Source organism: Bombus affinis, chromosome 3 (genome assembly GCF_024516045.1).
Source record: "Bombus affinis isolate iyBomAffi1 chromosome 3, iyBomAffi1.2, whole genome shotgun sequence".
Lineage (NCBI taxonomy): Eukaryota > Metazoa > Arthropoda > Insecta > Hymenoptera > Apidae > Bombus > Bombus affinis.
In genome coordinates, this window is record NC_066346.1 from 11,528,185 (window position 1) to 11,554,329 (window position 26,145).

The 26,145-nt window shown below is 36.6% G+C and overlaps 1 protein-coding gene and 1 non-coding gene across 6 annotated transcripts in view; both read right to left on the reverse strand.

Annotated features, from left to right (window-relative positions):
* LOC126914666 (xaa-Pro aminopeptidase 1-like) overlaps nt 1–25,658 on the reverse strand; it is a 45,487-nt gene extending 19,829 nt beyond the window's left edge. The window contains exons 1-2 of one of the 5 annotated variants that reach the window (XM_050718898.1): nt 25,093–25,647; nt 23,796–23,974 (exon numbers count right to left, since the gene is read on the reverse strand). In XM_050718898.1, the coding sequence (XP_050574855.1) occupies nt 23,796–23,841 (46 nt within the window). In that variant the 5' untranslated portion in view covers nt 23,842–23,974; nt 25,093–25,647. Of the gene's footprint in view, nt 1–23,795 lie in introns of all 5 variants that reach the window. The other 4 variants (XM_050718896.1, XM_050718895.1, XM_050718899.1 and 1 more) reach the window with 4 other exon arrangements.
* Trnaa-agc (transfer RNA alanine (anticodon AGC)) lies at nt 10,270–10,342 on the reverse strand. Its single transcript has one exon. It is a non-coding gene; the product is annotated as a tRNA-Ala (tRNA).
* Nucleotides 25,659–26,145: the final 487 nt, after the last annotated feature.

Consider the following 26,145-nt stretch of genomic DNA (forward strand, 5'->3'; position numbering starts at 1 on the left):
CTCCAGGCGTTCGTCCGTCGAAAGTCGGTTGGAGAAAAAGATGTTCCGGAGGTTTTTATCGGCTCCTTTCGAGGGACAAAGCGTCGCCGTTGCCCGCCACCCTGCCAGGCGAACATCCGTCGATGGAGGTCATCTCCACCTCTAGAGCTACTGGAAGGGGACCTCGGATGCCATGCGCCACGTCGAAGGGGGGTAAAACCACCCTGTAGTCGGGGAGAGCTTCTGCTCGTCGACGCGGCAGCGCCATGCTTGTGCTTTGCGTAAACATGGACGATGGATCGTGCATGATTTTGTTGTTGATTTTGTTTATTCCCTCGGATAGATGAATTTTGCAAGATTTCTGACTCTGTTCTTTCGCTAAATTTTAACCCTTTGTCATTTTTTTTTAATTATCAAAGAAGATACGTCGAGTTTGAGCAAAATACGGAACAAGCGTCTTTGTATCGATACGTGCCATTTTTCTGTTTCAATTTCGCGCAAAATATTTTCTTAAAACGCTAAAAATCTTCTTATTGGTGAAAACAAGATCGCAATGTAAAAATTTGGGATTACAACAGGGTTAAGATCTTTCAGTGTGATTTTTTGGCGAGTCGGTGTTTGATCGGAGTTTTGGGAGTGCGCGTATTACAAGAGAGTACCGACTCGACGTTTGTTTATCGGTGTTCGATGATAAAGTAACTGTGGTAGAATACACGTGACTCGAGATGAATTTCTAAAGCTTTTCAAGTTTTCGAAAGAACATATACGTGTAAATTTTTGGCTTTTGCATCGGCACTTGAGAATGATCGTGGTAATTTTCAGAATTACGAACATGTTCCATCGCAACGAAACTTTTAACGATTATTTATTACATTTATTAATTTTTGGTACATTTTTAAGTCGTTTAACAACGTGTTTAACATTACACAGAGCATTTGGGAAAGTTTATACTTTATTTTATTCGAAATGATTAAGAAATTCACCCAATTATCGAACACCTAGGAATCCATTGGCAGATGGACGAGAAGAAAACGAGGATTATCGGAAACTAATACGACAAAGAGGTTTGCCGATGGCATTACCTTTCGAACAGGGTTACAGGACCATTAATAGGAGTAATGATCCTCCAATAAAGATATCTCAATATTAAAACAATTAGAATCCAACAAACAAATATTTGATGTCCCCAACAATCCAAAGATCATTCAATTGCTCTGTATAATCCTAGATATGATATCCTTATCGCGTTAAAGACACACGCACAAAACGACCCCAAGTGTGACACGACAAATTTACCAAGACGTGAAACGCAAATTAACAGAAAAACTTCAATTTCGTTTAACTCTTGATATATTCCCAATCCTGTCACCGAAAAAATATCATTAGCCACACACGAAACAACGTAAAATTTAAGGAAAGTGGTACGGAGCCATCTCGAACACCACACACGCCGTAAAGTCCGTATAGCCAAGTCCGTAACCTGTTTCGCTGTCTCTGCCTTCTCCGTGTTTCGCGAAGAAAGTTGTTAAAAAAAGAGAGAAATAAAAAATACGATCGCTGATCCAATGCCTATCTGCACGCATTCTCTGTGTGTTCCAGCCTCGACCAGTCGAAGACGCGATCGTCGTAAGATAAACGACGTCGGGGCAAATATCTTGAGAGAACTTGGAGTATCGAGAGTTCATCAAACGCACGGGGGTGCGTATCGACGAGTTCGATAACCAATAAATACAGGGTGCTCGACGATCGGGAATAGGAATTCCCGATTGGTTCGTGGAACGGGGATGCATACGAGAACTAGAGGTTTCGTTTCCCGTGGTGTCTACCACGGGAAGAGAATCGATAAATCGAACGCGAGCGCTCTCACACGTTCGATGGAAACTCGACCGGAAATGGAACAGGCTGTCATCGTTTCCAGAAGGTCTGGCCAATATTTTCGATAATCGTTCCCGTCCATCGGTTTTCTATGGCCTGCAAGCACGTCAGGAACTAGATTCACCCTCGTCTTGAGGGTGGTAAATCGAACGAATATGTCACGCCGCGCGGTTCGCATGAGTCGTGCACTTTGTATTTATTGGAAAACAAGGGCGGTTCGGTAGCAGGATAGCACGAGGTTGCAGGGGGTAATTTTCAACCCTCCTGGGAGGGTGGCTGCTCCCGTTATATTCATTCAACGAGTCACGAAACAATCATTGACTGGTTGCCGCTAGTACGACGTGTTTCCCTGCGTTGGGGTTTCGCGCAGCTGGCTTCTGAATTACTATGGCTACAGGTGGTCTGTTTCTATGGCGGTGCCGTACGGTGAAACCTTATGAGTATAGTGGGTATGCTGACTATGTCCGTGTATGTATCACTGTGTTGTCACGTCTATAAGTTGTATGGATGTTTGCGGATTATTGAGAATTAAATACGTACTTCGTTCTATTGAATTTTGAAACTTTATTTGAAGAAACGAATACTTGTAGCTTCCAGCGCATACTATTCTTCACAAAGTTCATGCATTTACGGGAAATAGAATAGTTAATTTTTGGATAGTAATAACGAACGTCTTGATGTTTTTAAAGGAGAGCGCTCGAGATTCGAAACCTTGTTATCAATTTCTCTATTGAATCTCATTTTACAGACTACGTTATCTGAATTCCACTGTAAAACCTTAAAGAGAAAGAAACGCTAGATTCTCATCTAATTTTGTAATCTCAACAAATATTTAAGAACAGCTCTAAAACTTCGTCCGAAAAGTTTATACAAATTTGATCCTCAAGCTTACATTGTTCGAAAAAAGAACTAACACCTCTTGATCTATCCAAATTTATTTTGTCGAACGTCCATCGTCGAGCTTCTCTGATATCCACCAGCCGACGTAGCTGGAAGAAAAGCGGCGTGGAAACGGTTGCGCCTCTGACAATCTCTAAACTGACAACCAAATGTTTGTTCGATCTTAAAAAGCGAACGAACGAGCCTTGTCAAACAGATTAAATGACGGTAAGGAGGTGGCTTGTGCACGTTGCCGTGATATTAGAAGAGTATCAACATTGCGGGAGTTCATTCTTGTTCGCTTCAATGAATTAATGTTCGATCATGACGTGGCGAACGTGAAGAACGAAGGGGTGAGCCACCTCCAAATAAAAGCACATGGCGGGAAGCAGGTGGCAGGAAGAACCGGAAACAGCGCCATTCATGGAAAGAAATGGGTTAGAACAGAAGAGACACGCGACTATTAGGAACCTAGAAACTTTGAACAACGTGCCTGACCGTGATTTTGATCGGCATCACAATCACACGATCGATCGTACCGTTAAACGTTTAATCTTTATTGCAATAGTTGATATTTTATATCATTTACAAAAAATCGGTGACTATCTGATTCCTTGTGATCCACCGTATCTATTAAATCTGTTAACGATTATCTCTCGTTGGGTGTTTGAACTTTAATGTAATCTTTTCTTTTTTCTATATCGATTAATAAATGTTTAAAAATGTTATGCAGTTAACGATAACAACGATAACGTGGTTCTTTATAATTCGTTCTATGTTTTAGCTGTGTTAATATTAGCGATGATTTTTTTTATCAAACCTTTGGATTTTAATATCATTCGATTATTTATTTAATCAGAAACGTTTGTAAATTTTATAAATTTTATAAAAATGATAAGAGTTAGTACGGTATAGATGTTTTGTAAAATTGTAGGAGAAAAATAGGCCTATCGGCGCTGAAGCTTGGCTGTTGCACCAATTGCGGTTTTGTACTCTTGGCAACGATGATTGCAACAAATCGTTGTAAACAAAGTAAAGTTTGCAATTACACAGGAAAACAGAAGGTACAGCGATGTATTACCGATAAGCTGGTCGCGTTACATTTGTAAAGTTCACCTACTCGACGCCTGCTAACCTGATACGCGATGCGACATTTTGTATTTAAAAAAAAAAGCTCGATTATCGAGTCACATGATTATTCGACGCGCTCTCATTAACCTCCCACTCGATGATATAATTTATTGGAACTCGTTTACGAGGGAGAAACCCTCCTGCATTAATGATGATAACCTCTGGTTTAATATTCGCTAAATACACATCACACTCGTTTTCCACGTTAAAATCGTCAATTGGAATCGTAATTTTCATATTAAAATATCGTAATAAATAGATAGGAATATTATCAACAATAATATATAAAGAATAATGATAGCGATAAAAAATAAACATTAAAAATATGTGTAACGTTAAGTCGATTTTTCATCGATCGCGAATTTTTGTATTTCGTATGAATATTTATTACGTTCAATTTTCAAGTTAACTTTAAATTCAAAGGAAACAAAAATTTACTGTATATCAACTATATTTCGTAAATTGTAATCGAATATACACATCAATGTATAAACGACATTTAATAATTTCACATTGATGGAATCCGAATTTGTATTAGCCAAAAACGTGATTTTATTAATGCGTTAAAAATATATTCGACTTTATGCTGTAAGAGATTAGAATGCTTTTAACATAATGTTAACATACATTAATATTTTACAACATATCATACTATTTGCAATCGAATAACGTTTAATAATATTTAACTTCATACCATCGAAACTCAAAAATATCAATATAAAAATGTAGTTTAATTTAATCGTTGCAAATGCATTCTACTTATATTTAAAGAAAATATAACTAATATAATAAAAAATTACCATCACGACACTTATATAACACATGTAAATGTGTATGTATAGTTAGGTAGCATAATTTTTCGCCTCTGAAACCCAAAGACATCGACATAAAAATTTAATTTGTTCATCAAAAATATGCACTATTTAAAAATCCATATAAAACTATCTAACGCGTTTAGAAGATTGTTTAAAAGTTTCCTATATATATATATATATATGCTTTGTAACAATTTCTTTCATCGTTGTGCACGTGCGCGATATACACACGTGCATAGTACGAAGGAACCCATTCATCTTACTCCGGCTGTTGTCAATGACCATTTTTTGCTTACGGATATTGGATAAGTGACAGCGCCAGGTAACAGGGACGCATGTGACTCAAAGAAGCTCGTGTCTCGTGACGAGGGGCGTTGTTGTTGCGAACATTAATTAGGGTGGAACAATAGAGAACGAGAATTTTTACCAGGAAAGTATCAGGTAAAGGAGATCGAGGCGTGGGAGTAGCATTGCACGACGACGCGGGCAAAATCGAATGCTTGTGACTCCGATGAATGAATGGACCGTATCATTCGCTTTTTTTACTCCATTTTTATTGCAAATCGTTTTCCTCGATATGTGCATGTTTTTATGTTACGTTAATTAAATCTCTAGTATAACTGTGTTTCGTGCAACTGAAGTATTGGAAATTGCGCTACATTCTCAATACATAGTGGATTGTATCGAAGAATATAAATATATTTTTTCTTTATTTTACTATCTTTATTAATTTTGGATATTTATTGTAATTTATGATACAACGAAGAGAGTAATGACGGTAATTTTTTGTTATACACAGTATTCTTCGTACAAATTACATAGAGTAACGTGAAACCTATTAGCGTATCGATATAATTATAGCTGATGTTATATATGTATCTTGATTCTTTTGCCTGAAAAACATAACACGATAGAAATACAGCTTTTTTTCTCGGTTTATAATTTCATTCGATCAATAATAAAAAATAAAATCAACGCGATCATACGTTGCGTGTTGGAGCTGATAGAATGTGAAAAGCGTATTAAAGTATTCTAAGGACAGGAATGATCGAAGGGCCTGAGGGGTAATGCGTGGCCTTACCAAGGAATCAGCCCCCATAGAGAGTGTTCAAAGGGCCCGATTACTTCTTATGTGTTCCATATATAAATACACACGGCCGCAAGACGCGCGTACACACACTTTATTACGTACAGTGTCGATTAAGAGTTTGTAGCAGTTGCTTGCAGTTAATCATGGCAAATATTTTAAACTTAAATGTTAAAAAGCTGCTCCAATGACTTTTTAATTTCAATATTTTGTATATAAAATTACGCTTAAACACGATATTTCAATATCAACGTCTAAACATTAGACTCTTCTCCGCGCATATTTTATGACATCAAATATTTTAAATATTTCAAAAAGTTACTGTATATTGCATCTTACGTATTCCATTTAATCATAGAATAAAAATTATTTCGATTTCTTAATTCCAACATCCTGACTACAGAATTATCTTTCATCTAAATACAGATAATACTTCCATTCGACATCCAACATTAAACATTTCCATCGATACTTTATACGATACCAAATATCGATTAATTTTAATCAATTGATATTTCCAAATTTCACTCTAAGATAGAGTAATCCCAGATGATAAATTTTGTATAATAATTTACAAATAATTTCGAATTATTGATTCTCAAATATCGTCGTGATTTCGGTATCTGTAGATCGCAAAGGTGTCATAGATTATCGAACTTTTACGGCAAAGCAATCGCGACAGATCGATTAATCTCTTGGTTAATTCGCGTGTGAAGGTTTTAGTCGGCACTGTACGCTTGTACATGGCACCACCATAACTTCACCGCGCTTTGCAGACTGGGTTAGGCTCACGCACTGCTGCACGAACGTGAGTTATCGGGGAAGCATGATCTCCGCTCCTGTGGCTTCTCCTTTACTCCTTTTTGGTGGTGAAGCCAAAGCCTGACTACGGTCCAACTGTGCAAGGGACGCATAAACAACGAGCATCCTCGAGATACGTCACACACGACATCCGTTTCCTCGAAATATTTCCTCGCGTGCACGCCGAACACCCTTTCCTCCAAGTTCAGTCGTTAACGTTCCTATCCAATTGAATTTATTTGTTTTGCAGTTTTAACATATTTGCGCTTGTCGTTCTTGTACTTTTACACGTACGAACATTTTAAAATGTGTGAATTGTATGCAATAAATTATATACGAACAAAGGACGACGAACAGATTGTTCCTTAAGCCAGAAACTTTTCAAATCAAACAGTTCTAAAAATGAATAGCGGTGAAACAAATTGATTTTTGTTACGTTAAATTCCATTTCTCGAGTTATGAATAATTATATAATAGAGTTTTAATACGGACGTGTTAATAAATTAGAAAAATAGTGGACTCTTAAGAGAAGAAACGATCAAGTCTAAATCTTCCAACATGTTAGACACTTTCTCAGTTCGCAGTTAATTTCAAACAGATTAAAATAATAATTTCGTAGATTTCGTAATTTCATAGAGTTGTTGCCAACTGCTGAGTTAGAGCCAACGATCTGGTATCAGTTAATATTTCTGAAATTATTAATCCCTAAATGGATATTTCTTCAATTTTATATATTCCCATAGCCTCTTCTAACATTCTAAACTATATTTTATTTCACAAAGTATATCCGCCCTTGATGTCGTTCGATATTAACACTGTACATATCCTCACGTAATTGCTTCGGTATTAAATTCCTTTTTCTGCGAATGCACTCACCATTTCATTAAAAATAGAGATTCCAAGTAAATCGATAATCCGAGTTATATCGTTACTCGATGCTCATTAGCATTTTTTATTTAGGTCTCAGTACTCGTTGAATTTACCATTACCTTAAGACATTATCGCGTCCAAAATATTTCACGATGTTACACAAATCTTTCTCAGAGAAAAACTTGCAGATCCACAAATTTTGTAACCGATATATATCATAACTACAACGGCATAAAATAAATCGCAAACGCGTGCGCATATCGATCGGAGGCGCGTGTCCCCGGAAACGCATTTCCATTCACGACAGGTACACGTGGCACGCACATTACGTCATCTTATCTACACACGCATTATTAGGGTTGCAGAACGTGTTCGCTGTTCCTTTGTGTGACAGCGTACGTAGCTTCGCGTGGTGTGCGTGTTTCCTTGCCAAGGGGGACGTTCGTTTGTGGACGCGCCACACGCGTATAAACGTACGGATAAAGGGTGGTAAATTTTGAAACGTTGAACAAAGAAAAAACATGCGCAGCACTAGGAGAACACGAGGCAAAAGAGGGTTGCATGAAGCATCTGGAACGACGATCCTTTTATTGTAGCTTTCTTCAGCCCTAACTGGGTCAAACGAGGGTTTACGAGTACTTCTTTTGTATCGTAGAACCCGAGATATCGGAACGAAGTGACGGACAAAAGCAAATAACATTAAAGTGAACAGAATTTATTCATATACAGATAGATGCAGTGAAATTATACGTTTTAGACTTAAATTTAGATTTGAAGCTTTAATGTGCAAGATGTTAGAAAACCTTTGAAAGTATTAATACTTAATTATCCTTGTAAAGAAAATTACGAATTCGACAATTTGAATTCTGCTTTCGAACTGATAGCGGACGGAAGGAAGTAACTTTAACATGGCTGGAATATATGTTATAAAATTGTATATTTTGTCGGATGTAATGCCTCAACGTGTTAAATGTATATTTTGAAGGTAAATTTTGAAGGTAAATTTTCAAGGTATTAATTTTTCGTAATTATTTTAATGGCAGAAAGTTATAAGCTGGGCGGATTGGATTCGTTCGATGATGAATTTTGGGCTACGCTTTTATGGGATGTAAGGTTAATTGAGGGTAGAGGTCGAACGAGGATGATTGGAATAAAGGAAGGAACGATGTGTTTCATGGTGTTTTATTGTATAGGTATAAAGTATAGCATAGTGGTTACTTGATCACGCAGAGTGCTTTGTAAAGGACGCTTGACCGCATCCGAACAATGGCTCTGAGAACATAGATCGGGCTAGGAACCAGGATCACAGAAGTCTGCGAGGGTGGATGACGCTCCGATGTACGAAACCACTATCTTTCCATTTAGTTTCTACGATAGAGAATGTGTTATAAATAAAATATAAATTATATTGCACATTGGTTTAAATTCTTTGAGTGTCGACACCAACATAAGTAATGGAAGGAAGAGAAGCGGATTGTTTAATAGAATATTTGTCAATTATCAGAGTTTACTTTAAAGAATTCTTAAATTTCAATTTATTTTGTATATTTTTTATATATTAAATATTCCATTACTTTATATATTAGGTCAGGTATTCTATCGTAATGTAATGTACGTAAAACTCACGATTATTCAAGTACTTTCTTTGTATGTAACGCCATTTATGTAATATGATTGTAAGAATATCTGTCATGCTATTAATTTATCATTAGAACAGAATTGTACGTATTGCACGTATCGTGACAGAAAGTAACAAATTGACATATTATTAATAAATAAATAACGAGTGGTAGATGATAAATATATCCATTACCTGTTAATAATTAATAGACAAAGATAAATGTCGTCGTTAATAAAACGTACTTCGTGAAAAATAAATTTCACCGAACAAACTAACAAATTTATATTTTAATAAATAACAAATACATAATAAATATATCGATCGTCCATTAATAATCAATGAATAAAATGTCCATCTATTAATATATAAGTACAGTGTATGTGTTACTTTAGACTACGTTCACTCGTGATCTAACATAGATAAGATCAACAGGTATACCAGTGCATCAGGTTTGCAATAACAAGTTTGAAAGCAAGTGGTCACGAGGTTGAGTGTGCCGATTAGAAAAGCGATTAGGATGGTTACGTGAACAAACGAACTAGTACTATTTAGTTTCTCTGCCAGTTGTTGGTAAATCATGGTTTAGAATCAACCGGAAAGCAGATTGACCGAAGAGGTAGCTAGAGGAGCTAAACGAGCTTAGGACAGCGCTCCGAGGAACGTCTAAACGCTATACATACCTGGCTATATGTGTATAGTGTACACATATGCCATATCGTGTTACTACAAAATCACTATGTACTCTGTAGCTGGTCTGTTCTTATTCTTCGAGCGTCAATCATCCCATTCATAACTTTCTATTTGTTACACCGAATTCTACGAGACTCATGAATGAATAATATGTTTCTCGATATTGATAAAACGAAAAATATATGAATTTACATGAACATATGTGGCAATAGAATAGTTTTACGAGAATTTTAAAATCGATGGCGCGATATATTTTACAATAACAAAAATATTTTACAAATTACGCGTCGCGAATAAGGTAATATCTGTTTGTATGAAAGAAATTGTTTTTGGTAACATAGGGATAGTAATATCGAATATTGCCTTGTTAAACATTTTTTTATGTGGTGATAATGGGAGGTAGAACGTATTCACTAACAAATAAATGTATTTAAATCTTTTTCTTTCTTTAGAAAGGTAAGATTGCAAAATAAAAATAATTTAGGAGAAAAAAAATATGAAATAAAAAAAAAATTAAGCTTTGGAGGCGCCGGGTATCGATCCCGGTACCTCTCGCATGCTAAGCGAGCGCTCTACCATCTGAGCTACGCCCCCTGTTATGAAAATCTTATCTTTCCCGCGTCTCGAGACCGCGATTTAAATTGACAATTATAAATTTCATAATTTTTCGCAATAAACTAAAACATTCTGATAGACGAAGTTACTTTCTAACGTTGAAATAATTTTTCATCGTAATCAACCTTTTATCCACTTCCTTGTAATGTCTTTTCCTAATAGTATAACCTTTATGTCACCTACGAACTATTTTTAAAAACAAAGACTTGTTTCTTACGTTTTTTATAAAGTTAGAAACCTATTAAGAAACACAAAAAAGCAACGCTGCTTTAAATTCGTATATAAAATTCTGTTAAAGCAAGCAGTAATTTTACGTTATGATACAGTTTTATAAGAGTTATAAGAATGCTTTAGAATCAAATTAGTTGCCCTTCAAGATGTGTTGCTCGTTTCATCCCCCACTTATTTCGTTTGCTTTCTCATTTGACCACATGGCGCCACTTCGTTCGCAGGATTGCAGAATGGTGAAAGAGGATAAACTTCGTATATACACGTTATAGCACAAGTACTATTCGTTGTCAGATTATCTGTTAACTTTCTTGTATGCGAACTACTATTTTTCTTAAATATTTTAAGTCAACTTTGAAAAATTTAAGTGATAAGTTTGCAGGTTTTTATGGAATGTTGTGCATAATATCCCGATTGCACTAAAATAAGAAATATGTACATTGCCGGAAAAAGAGATAGAATAAACGAGTTTTATTTAATACGATAGGATAAAATACAATAAAATAAATATCGATCGTCAGAAGAATAAATTACACGTATATTATACTTTCTCCAAGTTATTGATAAATTCCAGTAAGTCTGAGAAATTAGAGGAGCAATTCCATTTAAGTTTTAACTTTTATAACTTCAGCTAGCCATTTAACTTTTGAATTAATTTTCAAATTTTTTGATCTTGCAACGATGACACCTCTTATTTTTAATTTGCACGACTATTTGGTATTTTTACCATAGCATAATGTACATGGTGTAATACTTTTACTTACACCAAATACTTCTTTCGTTTCTACTATCTTTCAACTTACTTTCTTCAAAAATATTTTATCCCAAAAATAATAAAGAAAATTAATTTTCACGATATACGATACCCTCATTTACTAAAACATCCTCCAATCTTTAATTCACTTCACATTCTACGTATGCGTTACTTTCTAAACTTTGGAAATCTCCCAACTTGTAACGCCAAAACCGATAATTTTTCCAACTCTCAAATTTCCAATCTGCCTTCAAAACTTGTCTTTCGACTTTCCCTCAAACTTTGTTCTCGGAATATTTCTCATCCTTTTTCCTATCCATTCTTCACGCACGAGCGGCGCATAGGTCGTTAAAAAATCACAACTCGGATGGCTTAACACGGGATTACAGCTGGTCGAAGAGAGCTCATCGGGTGCATGGCAAGGGATGAAGCTATAAGGATGGGGTGGGTAATCGATCAGGGCCGCGCACTCGATATTCCATCGCTTTGATATTCGATTTCCAGGCGATTCTATTGGAACATCGACGTAGACGGAACGCAACAGTATCGTTTCGCGATAACCATAAACAGAGTCAGCCAACGTTTATCGGATTTCGAGGTGGCGGCGTACCGAAAAGAGAAAGCCGATATTGACGATGAAAGTGTGACCGAGAGAAAGAGGTCCTGCGAACCTCTGTGACTCTATGACAGCCTGTTACGTCAGCAGGCCTCTTTTCCGATAATTTGCCCCTCATTAACGTAAAAGTAACGCACACGCAGTTGGAGGGGATGGCGTTTTGGATTTTACGGCTTTAAAACGTCTACGTCCTGCCTCCTTTCGATGGCTGCGGCCCTGCTCACCGTTTGCTCTTATTTTCCGATACCACAATCCACCCTCTCTTTTTATCCATTCTTTATCGCTTTATGTCTGTGTCGGTTTCCTTCCTGTCCCGTGATTTTGTTTTTTCGCATTTCGTAGCGATTTACCGATGTTATCGATAAGTAGAATGCAGATTTTTATGTATTTGTAGGAGATCTGAAAGCGCATAATCGTAGAAAATACGTATGATATAGAGAAATATATCGAATATCGAAATTACGAAGTATTAAAGTGCTTTTTGTAATGCTTATCAGTAGATAAAACAATTTTCTATCGAAAATTTGCTTCTTTAATTATATTTTCAAGAATATAAATTTGCACAAAAGTGCGCAAGGTCTATCGACAAGCACAACGACAGTGTATTAAGCTTCTATAGCGTTGGTCAATGATATTAATGACAACTTGGAGTAACAGCGAGAGCGATAAAATTTTAAGATCGATTCGAGAATCTTTGACGTTTTAAATCTCGTTGGGAAAAAATGGATCGAAAGTTTCTTGGTACCGATGCATCTACGATTTCCACAATGTTCAATATTTACGACGAAATCAAGTGGGTTTAATATTTCGTATTGTATGTTTATCGCCACTGTAGCAAATTACGCGGCAAATGAAGATACTTTAGATGACAGTCATGTGAAACAGTAGCAAATTACCTCAAATTGAAGCAGTGTCTTTTAAACGTTCGAAATATTCCCTCACAGTAGAAATTTCGTTTTGACGTAACGTCGTCTACTTTCGGATATTCGTACGTAAAAATACGTGGCGCTATTTCTGTCGGATAATTCTCTTCCGACAGCCTGTCTGGTGATCTAAATCGTATCGTTTTAAATCTTGCGCAAAGATTCGCCTTCAATTTCAACGACAAACAAAGAAAAATAAATAAAGAGATATCGATGGACGTTGGTAGAATTTCACTTTCTTCGTTTTGATCGTCTCATTGAACATTAGAAGGGAGAAGAGTAAATTAGAAATCAATCGGTGGTCGATCATTAATTTTACTAATTTTCTACTAATATGTTTCTTCTATACGGATGAACAAAAATTTTAATTTCTGAACGATCTTATCCGAAACTTATAACGCATCTGGATACGCAAGATGCGTATACTTCTGAGTTGAAGAGATTCGCGTTTTCAAAGGAATTTCTGGTATGTTTACTATAGATAGTTGGCTGGCCTTCTAGTAGCTTTTGTAGTTAGGCTAACACCGTTTAACTATTCAAAGACTGAGCCGTTCACTGAACTATTTGCATGTCAACAGCTGTAGAACTAACAAATTTGTTATTTCATAGCCAGGAGCGTGTATCGGGTGGCCGTTTACGTACGAGGAGTTGCAACAGATTTGAAAATCGAACGTACAGGAAACGTTCGAGTTTCGATTAATGGGACTATTATATTGTTAGAGGAATCGTTTAGACTTAAATTGCTCTTGATGAGTATCTTCTAAGACAATGTAATCTTTTAATCGTGTATTATTTAAATACACGGTAGCAATTCTACGATTACGTAAGCAATTGTGCATAAAGTCGTCCCGACGATTTAAATTGCTCGTTAAGTATTCGAAACAATTATACTACTTTATGGTTTGTTCAGACATCGAAGATATTTCAGAGTATTAACTCAGTCCTGAGTTATGGTCATGGTCACGCATGATGCGCTATGCATAAAACTCCTTTTATGCGTTTCGTGTGGAGGATGAAACGCGTGTGATATTACTCATAGGCTGACCTTTGTCAGTTCTTGGACGTTTATCGGTTGCATTTCCGCTATGAGAAAGCGCGACAGACGAGAAAATGCGCACAGTCACTGTGCTTGTTCCACCAGTACGTTCGTTCCAAATGGTTTCAGTTATAGCATGGTGATCGATGCCAATGATTATGACATAGCTGTATGTCTACTGAATATCCCGCGTGAACTAGATCTACAATGTTGTGGAACGAGACCTGTGGTAAATTCGTATATAATTTAGAATTCAACGATCTTCGTATATTTCAGAATAATCGTAGAACTACGAAGCGGTCCGCTAACTTTATTTAACGTCATCCACGGTGGCGTTCGCATAACAGAAATTTCTAACTTTCAATCGCAGATTTCACACTATGAAACTTTTAATTCTCTATATAAACGAAGTTTCCAAATATATTTGAAATTTGAAATTTAAAGTTGGAGCGCTTGAAAATTTGAAATTTCTAAATTTTCGACTTCATAAGTCGAACTACCCGAATTCAATATGTATTTTTAACTTCTTTGCACATTCCTCAAAGAATTAGATATTGCGGTACGAAGAAATGATTTCTCTAAGAATAAATCCGACGAATTTCAGTTTTAATAGAAAACACTAGGAGACACGTGGCTTTGGATCTCTTATTCGAGTTCCAAATTTATTCATCCACTTCGCAGAAGTCTATCTCGTTCTTTCTCTTAAACGGATTGCTTACTAAGATTCCTTCGAAAACGATGAGACGAAATCTTCGTAAAAATAGTGTGGTGGATCGGTGAACGTTATGGTCAGGGGTTACATTTGTAGAACACATGGCGGGTGTTATGTCACGAAAAGGAACGTCGAGTCAAGTGCATGTCTGACCCAAGGCGCCATAGGAATAACTTTGAAGCGTGTTCGCAAACTTCCGTTATTTATAGTACAACCTGACCAACTACATATCTTGGGTACGTTCACCGGCCAATCGAATCTGAATTCAGCGTTTCGGTTTCGGCATAATGAATGTTACGTGCCGTTCATCCACCGTATCTCTACATTACTCGTATTTGCATCTATGCTTCGTTTTCCGCCGTTTGGCCGCATTATCTGACGCGTTCCGAATTTCACGGGGCAATTTCCAACAGATTTATTGGGTTATACATCGTGTTATTCAAGGTTCGCGGATAATATCTCGAATGAGAAGATTTTCGCGAATATTTGGATCCACGTGCAGTTCGATGTACATATTTCTGGACAAACTCGTCATTTTTTATTGGATGCAGACGAATTTGAGAATTCTGAAAGAATTAATAATTCAATTATACTCTGGTTCATCGTTCGTGTTCTTAGGTGAAAGTTCATACGGATGATCACGAGCTATAATCATAATCGAAATTGTATAGTTGAACTTCATATAGCGTAATATTACGCTTGGTGTGTTTTATTTTCTTCAATTTATTTTACAACGTGTTTAAACAAATTATTCGTCTGAAATTTCACGATAATTTTAGTTTAGAATGTTCGATGATGTTACGCGAATTTTCTCAGACTTTTTAATTTCGTGGGAAGCGTATCAAATATGAAAAACTTACTGTTACAATTTAAAGTAAGTGTTGATAATCGATGCGATTTGGTATTTTGTAGATTTATTATCTTATTAGGTACGGGCAAATAGAATTTTAATCGGATTGATAAATTAGAAAATTCCTATGAATGATCGAATGCAACAAGTATAATTAAAACTATATAATATAATAATAATCTCATTCTACATGTAATTACATTATTTTTTCATACTAAATATTTTAAGGTAGCAACCTCAAGAACAATAGAAACGTTTACCTTCGTTCTACACATAAAACATTAAATTATTTTTTTATCTTATAAAAAAACACTATCGCTATGACTTCATACATCTGCAAACTCCGTTTCCGAATATTCCTTTCAAATTTATCTTCTGAAATCTTTGTTCCACGAAAGCCTGACCCAATCTAACATAGTGTTGCGTCTTTTTCCATCTCGTGCCGTTTACTCAGGTACGTGGATATCTCGTACATCGTTTCATTCTATCATGAAGCTGAGTCTACGCGACATTTTTGGTGTTTCACGCGCGAAAGAATTCCGGCGTTGTATATTTAGAAATTTGCTTAGTCATTTAAATCCCGGGCTTACCTAAGTCTACTCGTAGTAACTTACACGTTTACAAGCGAATCGTGTGAACGTTTTCGCACATCGTGAGATATAAATTTTAGGCCGGTTGCACAGCGACGCGATGAAAATCAGACGATGAAAGATTTAGCCGGCAGCTTTATAAAATGGACTTAACAGGTAATGGGGCACAAATTCTCTGCTCGCATGACGCATAGCGCCGGGTATTAAGAGGCTCGTACACGAAACCAGGTGAATTATTCCATCTCATTTTGGGAGCTTATCTTATCGGTGGCCGCGCGAGGTGAAATGGACGTGAATCTGATAAATGAATCTCCAGTTCGTAGGCTCGTACGTTTCCAATTCATTAATGTGCACAGTAGATTCCGAATTGAAGTCTTTCCTTTGAAGAAACTGGTACTTTCGTTGATTATTGCTTACTAGCATAATAAATGTCGTTTCTTCGCATTTAACTCTTTGCAGCTCTAGTAGGAGAAAAAGTGTCCCTGCTTTCTTATTATTTATTAAGTACGTATATTTTTATTTATGTATATATATATAGTTATTTATTACGTATCGGCGAGTTATTGAAAAAATTCGAATTCCGCCTAATAATTAAACATTTAAATTAATTTTCTACATTTTTGTAATCGTTTTATGTCATATAATTGGTCGTTTATAAACAAGTCAAATCTACTTTGTTATATCTTTTTTTTGCGATAAAACTTCTGCGTTTGAAAGAATTAAAATTCTAAAATATTATAAGCTTGACGTTAAAATGATAAAACGTCGGACGGTTGTTTTGGTTTTTGTATTAGGTTGTTCAGAACAGTCGAGATCGTTGTTATCTTGTCTGGTTTGGTAAATATTCTGCAAGTATCTACGTTTTATCTCTTTCGGAGCGCAATATGCAGAGACGGGAGTTTTCGACGATTTTCTTTTACGGATGTAGACTTGATCAAACTGCCTCGAACTGCTTTTACGAAATTGGAATCAACAAACTTATACGATGGCGAAAGCAATGTATCGGTGTCTATTTTGATGAGAAACTTCCAGTTTAAAATACCTACACCTATCGATATTTTCCATTTCGGAAACGATATTCATCGTGCAACTCAACTACGGAAACTAATAGTAAAATTATTTATTTACGTATATACATATTTTACAAATGATAATTTCATTCAACGAACATTTAGTATTTTGTAGCGTTTTTTCAACAAAATGACTGTTCTTCTATATTTTGTGTCGATTGGAAATATTCCAACACGAATATCGAATTTTAAGATGAGCGTACTGTTCAATGAATATGTTGCGAGATTGGATTTCAAAGAATTTCGATTCTCCGTTTCTTGAAGAATAATAGAACATCAAATACTTTCCAGCAATCTATTCGTCACGAAGTAGAAAGAAAATTGGCTAATTTTCCTCTGAATACCGCCGATCGAAAAAGTTGAGTCGTCGAATTGGGTGATAGTCCCTTTTTGAAGTTTGTAAGTTCGAAATTTCCATTATGAGTCATCTTTTATGTCGCTCTTAGATACACGACGAAGAGTGGCTTAAATTCGAATAAAACGTGCACTGCTATTTTCTCCCTTCAACCACCAAAGAACCTCCAAAGAATTATGTTAATACACGAAGATGCAAAGTGAATAGTAAAAAGGGGTTGTCGAGTTTAGTCGTACATTTCGTGAATCATCCCCAGTGCATCTGTTCGGTGATATATCCGAGCAACTGGTTTTTAAGGATTCTCGAAAACACGCGTGACGATGCGTGCAAATATAAATCAACAGCTTAATGGCATTCCCCAGATTTTTGCAAAACCAACCCTCGCGAGATTCTTTCTCACGGCTGACTTGGTTCTTAAATTAGATGCGACGTAACTCGCACTTGTCGAATCTCCTATAAATTATTAACCTGTGGAAGAATCCAAGAATTTTTTCATCGTCATGCGAACCTCTCAGAGGTCGAACCGATTCGTTCCGCTTTTTGTAAATTTCGTAATTCCATCGTTTAATGATTTATCCTAGATTATAAGATTATGGATTATAAGATTATAAGATTATAAGATTATAAGATATGTGGTAGAAATACTTTGCCAGAACGAACCGTTATGGTTGCAGTGATCGATGATTACTGTAATAAAGCAGAATAAATGTTGAACCGAACAAAAGCCACGTGATTCGTGCTGCAGGTCGATCGTTAAATGGAATGCGAACTTCGTTTAAATAACAATTTTCAATTCCTTGACACGTTCATCTCCGAACTCGGATACAAAGTGGCAACTTAATTTCAAACTTCGCGTTTACACACGGTCAACTCTTCCTCACGAAAATTGGTATTTGATCGAGTAACTAAAAGTCTGTTAAGAACGGAATAAATATCGAAATTTTACGAAGCAATTTTAATATCTTATTGCCAGCTGCAACTTTGTTCTCTGATATTTCCCTTTAATTAACGAACTACGATTTAATTAACTTATGTGTTATAATTAATTAAAGATAGCGAAGAGCTTGCAGAGAATTCGTATATTTACTTAACTCGTAAAATCAAGTTGCTACAGATGTGCATACTTGACATTTTCTAATTGGAAATGATGTCGATGAATCGTTAAAATTAGACAGGTGAAAAGACAACGGACATCTGTGTTGCATCAGTCTGATCGCTTGTCTGACAAACCCGGAAGTGATAAAACAACAACATCGACGGAATTAAATGACGCGATCATAACAGATTATCTGAGCAACGTCATAAGTCAACTGGGGAGTACTGGGACCTTCTATCGCACTCAGACAGGATGTAACATTGAACTTAACTGGCTAATAACCTCCGGCTATATCCAATCTATAGACAAACTTTTGATCTTTCGATGCATCAGAATTGCAACGTTGTATGACGATGAATTATGCGAGAGACATTTCCATTAATACGTTGAATCTTTTATTCGCACGAGTGTCCAGTGTTCGAAATAAAATTTTTACGCGTTAAAGTAAGCTTAATAATGTTTGCAGCAACCTGCACATAACCGTGCTATACGTTAGTTGGTATCTGCATGTGCAACAAAGTTGAAACGATGGATGAAAACCATTTAACACCTCGCTCACGTGTGTCACGTCTGTAGTTAAACACTTGTCGCGTTTTTCTCGTTAATAAAAAACGACGCGCGTGTTGGTACGCTAAGTATGACGGATGACGAGGGACCAGCTTTATAACGATTTGCACGGGACATTTGCAGAAGCGACAAACGGTGCAATTTCGCAATGAAAGATGATCCGATCTGGTGGGTCCGATAGAACCCGGAATATACCCGGATTTTTCAGCGATGACGTGCACCAGAGAATAATTATTACACGCTGCGTGTTATTTTAACGCTAGATATATCAAACTCATTAAAACGACACGCCACAAATTTTTTTCTTTTCAAATGATTAAAGTATGCGAATAATTGTGGAAAGATTAGCAATACTTTTATCATAATCATACACGCACAGTATATTCGCTAGTCGATAGTTGTAGTTTTAATCTGTTGATTGATTCGTCTGTCAGTTAAGAGCGACTCTTGAGTGAGGCAAAGCGATTACCATTCACGAAATGGTTTTATTACAAATCGTTTACTTTAATCGCGAATATCTAATAAACTACAGAGATTTCCGTCGTTTCTTACTTGTAATCGAACCTTCCAGTTAAACGATTTAAAGGATGCTTTAAAAATTCTAGTTCTAAGAACACAATGATTCTTACCAATTTATTTACACAATCCCACACATACGTGGGAATCATTCGCTTTTATGCGAGCACATAAAGACGCGTGTAAAGAAATTCTCGAGCGTTGAGAAGCCGGAACAACTCTCTTGTTTAGTCAGTTTAATAAATCCTCGTTAATAGTAGCAGCGTTAACAGAAGTCGCGACGAAAGCTCGTTTTTTTCGTCGGGAAAATAGCGAACAGGCGGATTAGCGTTGGCCAGGCTCTCGTAAAACTCGATTTTCGCGCGAACAAACCGTCCATCCGGTGATCGGTTTATCCACCACCTCCCTTTATCCTTTTCCGGTATTTTTATTCTTTTTCCTCTCTATGTTTTTGCTTTTATGCCTGGCCAGCAACCGAGAGGATCGGTACTATCGCTTCCGTCGATCGTAAAGCTGTGATTTAACAAGCCACGAAAAAACTCGTCGACGTAAATTCATCGAGAGTCTCGCGACGAACGAGTAGCAAAACTGCATCGAAAGTCCTTCCGGGATCGGATTTTTATCTTTTTTATGCACGTGGAACTGTTCCAACGCGGCGACCAATTCCGCTTATATTTTTCTCTCTTATCCTTTTGTTTCGTATGCACCTCTTTTCTCTTTGTTATTTTCTGCCCTTTTCTTTTTTTTTTTTTTTGGGTTGAACTTCACGCCACTTGTGGCAATCGCAGCCGCGAATCGTTTAACCGGTGTTACTACATTTTTTCGAGAGTATTTATGTAGATATATAGGTACGCGCTCTTCTTTTACCATCAGGTTGGAAAAATCGTCCCATTCTCTTCCTCTCTCTCTAATCTGTTTCGCACGATTAAAATCATTTTTTTCAGTCACCCGTCTGCAGCCTTATTTTTACCGACGTCGTCTGCACGCTTGGTCGTTCAAGTCCACACAGTACCTATTTTCCTCAGCTTTTGGCGTTTTAAAAAATCCGCCAAAATTCTTCAATATCCTTGCAATACTTTTGCAAAATAATTCCAGAATACCATCCAATAGGTTTTATTTCCATATGTTATGTTAATGCTTTTGAGCAAAGCGAGATTCAAGCAGAAATATGGGAAGAACGAAAAATTACCAAAAAATGTAACTTCATACAAAAATATAAATTCTGATGGCTGCTGATTTACAATTTTTTGGTATATCACGTATCAAATTCTTTCGTTTAAAACGTACTCTAATGCGTAAGAAACAACGAGTCGAAACAATTTTACGCAGACGTACTAATTTTCCTTGATTTATCCCCTTCCACGATCTATCTATCTTTAACTTGACCCAGAAGCTTCTGAAAGTAAGGAAAATCGCGTATACCATAATCAAACGCGTGTATAATCCATCAAGGTTGCAAAACGCGTTTATTTTCACACGTGTAACATCCGTTTTCCGTCGTCTGGCGTCCAGAAATCGCAATATCGCTTGCTCTACTCGGGTCTTACATTACATCCTATCTGATTCAACGTCAATATTGGACAAAGAGAATTACATTTGTCCAATCGATGGATCTTAGGCTACAGTTTGCTGACGTTTATCATAGACGACGATATAGCATGATAACATGCATGTGGTTTGACCAGCGCGTGTCAGCCTTCGTTTTGTTTGCTCTTTCCACTAGTCGACGAAATTTACATTAGAAACACAGATAATTCAGTTGCTATCCTATTAAAAGTAAAATATTGATGTAGCGTTTAATTAAATCTTCTACATCCATGGTATTTGTGCGAAATAGATTAACGTAGAATATTGTAACAACGTAGTACGATATTATCGTTGTTTCTACGGATTTGTATGTATTTTTCTCTGTAACTTGTAAAGTAAATTATCGTTGTTATTTAGGTAGATCGTTCGATAGAAATTTCTCTTGTTGATGCAAAAAGATAGCATTTATAATTTACACGCTGTTTTCGTCCAAATGAGTTACCCTTAAAAAATTGTAATTGGAAGATGTATCTTTCAAGTGAAAAGCTTTTAATCAAAGCTTTTTAATTCAAGCTTTCTGATTTAATTTTTACATATATGTATATTTATCTACGTATTACAACTAATATACTAATATAAAATATACCAACAAAATAATAAAATTCTTAAGAATTCGATAGAAAATAGCATAAGACTTTACTTGCAACTATTCAGATATTTCTCTACCAATATCGTTATCAACTGTTACAATGGAATTTTGTTAATTCGTCTTATTAGCGAATAAGTCGACAGCATGATTTTCTTGCTGCGCAATCAAAAAATTGTACGCGTTCATTAAGAAATTCTTAAGAGATACAACATTCTTAGAAAAGACTCGTTTTCTTAATTCCTTTCGTGAAATAGCTAAGAGCTCTGAGGAATATGATGTGAACGCATCTTAACCTGATTTTACGTACGAACCACGTGTCTTTAATTAATCAGAAAGCTCGTGGTTGCGGTTTATCGACGAATGCAGACCCTTTCAACCGAAAGTTTGTCAACACAGTCGACATTTATGGACTTTGCTAATGCGCAAATATCGCGAGAAATTTTCTTTAGCATTTGTTACATTTCTTTCGAAAGCATTTTTCGACCTTTTTCTTTTTCTTCTCTTCTTTCTTCGTAGCTCCTTCCGCTCCGTGGAAAGAATATAAGATATTCTACGATTCTGTTCGTCCTTGGAAGTGTTTCCATCGTATTTCTAATTAGGTGTTCCATTGTATAGTTCCTGTCATGTTCATGGCGCTGCTATTCTATTATTATTGGTCTCGTGAAACTAGCTTTCCGGGAGCAATTGAAATTTATCGTTTTCCTAAGTTTGTGTGTTAAGTAGATTGTCGCTTATTTGTGCGAGGTATTTCATACATTTCCTTGGTTCTATTAAAGTTGTAATGGAGAACGTGATGTTACTGTCGCGGAATGGCAAATATTTTTACGTAATTGATCTTTGTTTTTTTTTTTTTACATTGTTCAGGAACGAGACTAAAATAAGAAATTGCTTCCTACGTCTTTTTATTTTGTTATATTTTATTTTATCATACGTTCAATTTTTATTCTACACTTTTAATTTTCGATATATTTTTGTCGTTAATCCTGCTTCGTCCTTTTAATAATTTTTGAGTTAATTGTATCTTCCTATTCTTGAAAGATATCTTAAATTCACGCAAAATATGAAAACATTGTTATTATTATAAATGCTTTTTCAATTCAGTAGCATGTTAAAGTATTTTTCTGAAACGCTTTATTGATACTATCACATATAGCGAGAAAGCAATAAAAATAACCAGAATGCGTAATTGTGATCAAATTGTTATTAAATAACTTGCATTTTCATCGAGGCCCATTACATTTGTTTGAACATTCCATCGTATCGCTTCGATTAATCATATGAAGTCATCTATTCCAAGAGTATACTGAAAGCACTTGTAGCCTTCGCTTCGATAATAAACTATCAACGCAAGCGTACAATTGCATCTAACAATAAATATCGACTGTTTTTCTAGATGCTGCCTTCGTAAAAGCAGCTCTACACGACGTTCTTTTATTACAGTTTTATTTTAAATCGGCGAATTAGAGCTATGTCTCATTGAACTTTGCCTCGCCATCAATTTCTAAACGAACCATTTAGAAGTCGTTAATTAACTTCATCAAATGAAAAGTGGAGAAAACGTTAAACAAGAAGTTTATAATAATCCATAACTTACCTAGCGATACCTAATCTAATGCTTGTCAATTCACTAACGTTATTAATTGACAAATCATCGCGCAATTAATAAAATTCCTTTCTAAATAAGTTACCACCTTTGTACTATTTTATATTAAAAGAAGCCAGATAAAATTTTCCACCTAATCTGACTAATGCTTAAATAGAGTAATTTACAAGAAATGTAGTTGGTCGATTCATGGACACCTTTGTATAATTATATCAATGAAAAAATCTAATAAAATACTTTTCAGCTAATGTCATGGAACAAAGAAGCTCGGACAATATGTTCAAGTATCGTATTTTTATTTCTCGCGATAATCGATAAAAAAGGGGAGCTTGTTACTCACCGAGAGCGCAGAACAGGACCAGTATCCAATGTATCGGCGCCTTCATCGCGTCGATCGTTTTCGAAACACTGGGGCAGGAGGATAAAAGCCTGGCGGCGACTCGCGTCCGAGGCGAAATAAAAAGACGAACGTACGTTTACAAGTTCTGTTTTCGATTTGCGTCAAGCGTACGCTCTCATCTATATTTAGGCAGCACAGCAATAATAGCACCGACCAGGTTGAGGAAGGGGGAAACTGGAGAAAAAAGAAAAACGCGAGTTGAGGAACGCGACGTTCCGGTTGTGAGATTCAAATCGCTGACAGTCTGCCGGCCAATCAGCACGATTGCCCTTCCTCTTCCGGTACCGAAGCAACCATTCACAGAAATTCCTTCGAAAGTATTCAACACCTTTCGAGTCTGTCTTGTTCAAACGACGCGTTTCTTGAAACTATGCGACGATCTTCTTCGATCGAGAACGCTAGTTCGAAGTTTCGTTTCTTATCTCGATTGCGCTGATTAACAAACTACGGATCTTAATGCGCTCACGTGGAAAATATGACGAGGTAAATGTGTAGAGAACGCGCGTAATTGTGATGCAAGTCAGTTGCTACTTTTCATGAGATAGCGTTTCATGTTTGATGTTATAAGAAGTTTTATGTTTTCAAACGCGTAATGAAAATTTATAAAAAGCAGCGTAAATTAAAACGTAGTATGAATGGGGAATAAAGTTATTTTAATTGACTATGAAACTAAAGGCAGATGATACTTGTAAGGATGCCTGACTAAATTCAAATTTTCAAAACTTTGACTTACACAACAGAATGATTTTCAACCAGACAAATGTAAAAGTATAGGAAATATACAAAGTACTCGGTATTTGTCAGAGAAATTATCAGACGGAGTATTTGTTATTTCTCGTAAAAATCAGAATTTGCATGGACATCCGTGGTCCGTTAACAACAACGCGATGTACGTACTTAATTTTGAAAGAAGACACACCGAATCCAAAGAAATGTTACACGTGGCGCGTTCGTTTATCAGCGACCGAGCAAATACGATTAAAACCCTGACAGAATCGAACCAACCCTCTGATACCGGAGAATAATTCTGCCCCTCTTAGTCGAAAGGCGCGACACTTCGATTTAGCGGCTCGAAAGTACGATTTATCGCGAACGTTTCACAAAATTATTTAAATGACCAATTCGACGTATTTCCCCCTTCCTCGAAATTCCCCTTTGATTTTTATTTGCGTTTATCAATTTCAACGCAAAAGTGAACTACTTTAACTGAACTGAGACACTTTTAAAATATACGTACAGTATATGACACGCTATGTAATTATGAAAATCTTTTATGCTAAATATCCAAAAACTTTCTCAAATCACTGCGGTAGATTTTAACTAAAGAAGACAGAATTCCTCCTGTGTGTTAAAAACGGTCCAACCCAAGCGAACGTCGCCACGCACTTGGAACTGTCGAGTTGTTGTTTGCCCGCGAACCTCGAACAGTCAATCCCCCTTGTCACGAGGAAACTTTGCTGTGAGACACTTCGTTATCCCAGGACGCGCAGAGTAGACACGGTGCACTTGCTCAAGGAGGAAGATCCACGAGGTTTCAACGTTTCTACGGGCGAGACATGTCTATGCACACGTTGGAGTTAATGTCTGGAGCGCTGTTTGAACGATGGAGAAACGAAAGGCAGGAGGGCGACTGGTTCACTCTCTAATCCTCTGTCCCGGTCGTCTCCTCCGTCCGCCTCCGCCTCTTCCTCCTCTGCCGCCTACTCCACTGACACCGACGTCGGTGTCGTCGTCGACGAACTCTTCCCCTTCTACGCGACCGCTCGTCGTCTTCGCGTGTCGTCGAGGATTCACGATATTTTTGTATCCTCGTCGGAGAGGCGATCAACCGGAGGTTGTACGCGGAGGCGGGAACGGAAACCTTGTGCGTGGCGAAGTGGCTGAAATACGAACAAGTCGAACCCCCTTGTTACCCTTTAGGGTAAATGCCGAGTCCGTTACGCTGCATCGATGACGACCTTTGAACTTTTTTTACGCTCGTCTTCTTTGAAGACTGCTTCAGGTTAGGCTGATTCAGGTGCGAGATGGAAGATTGCAACTATAGTTGAATTTGCAACGCGATACATGTGCCGGGTTTAGGACTTTGCGAGCAGGTTTTGTTTGTTTTATTGACAGTTAAGAGATTGTAATTTGCTAGAGTCTTCTACTTTAGGGTGAAATTTTGCAATTAATTATTGTTATAGATACGTTGCGAATTTTTACGCAAATTCATATTTTTAAGATTACTATTCGAATAGAAATCTTGTTCAACGTCTAGATAATACAATTTTCGATATTTTGTGTACTTTTG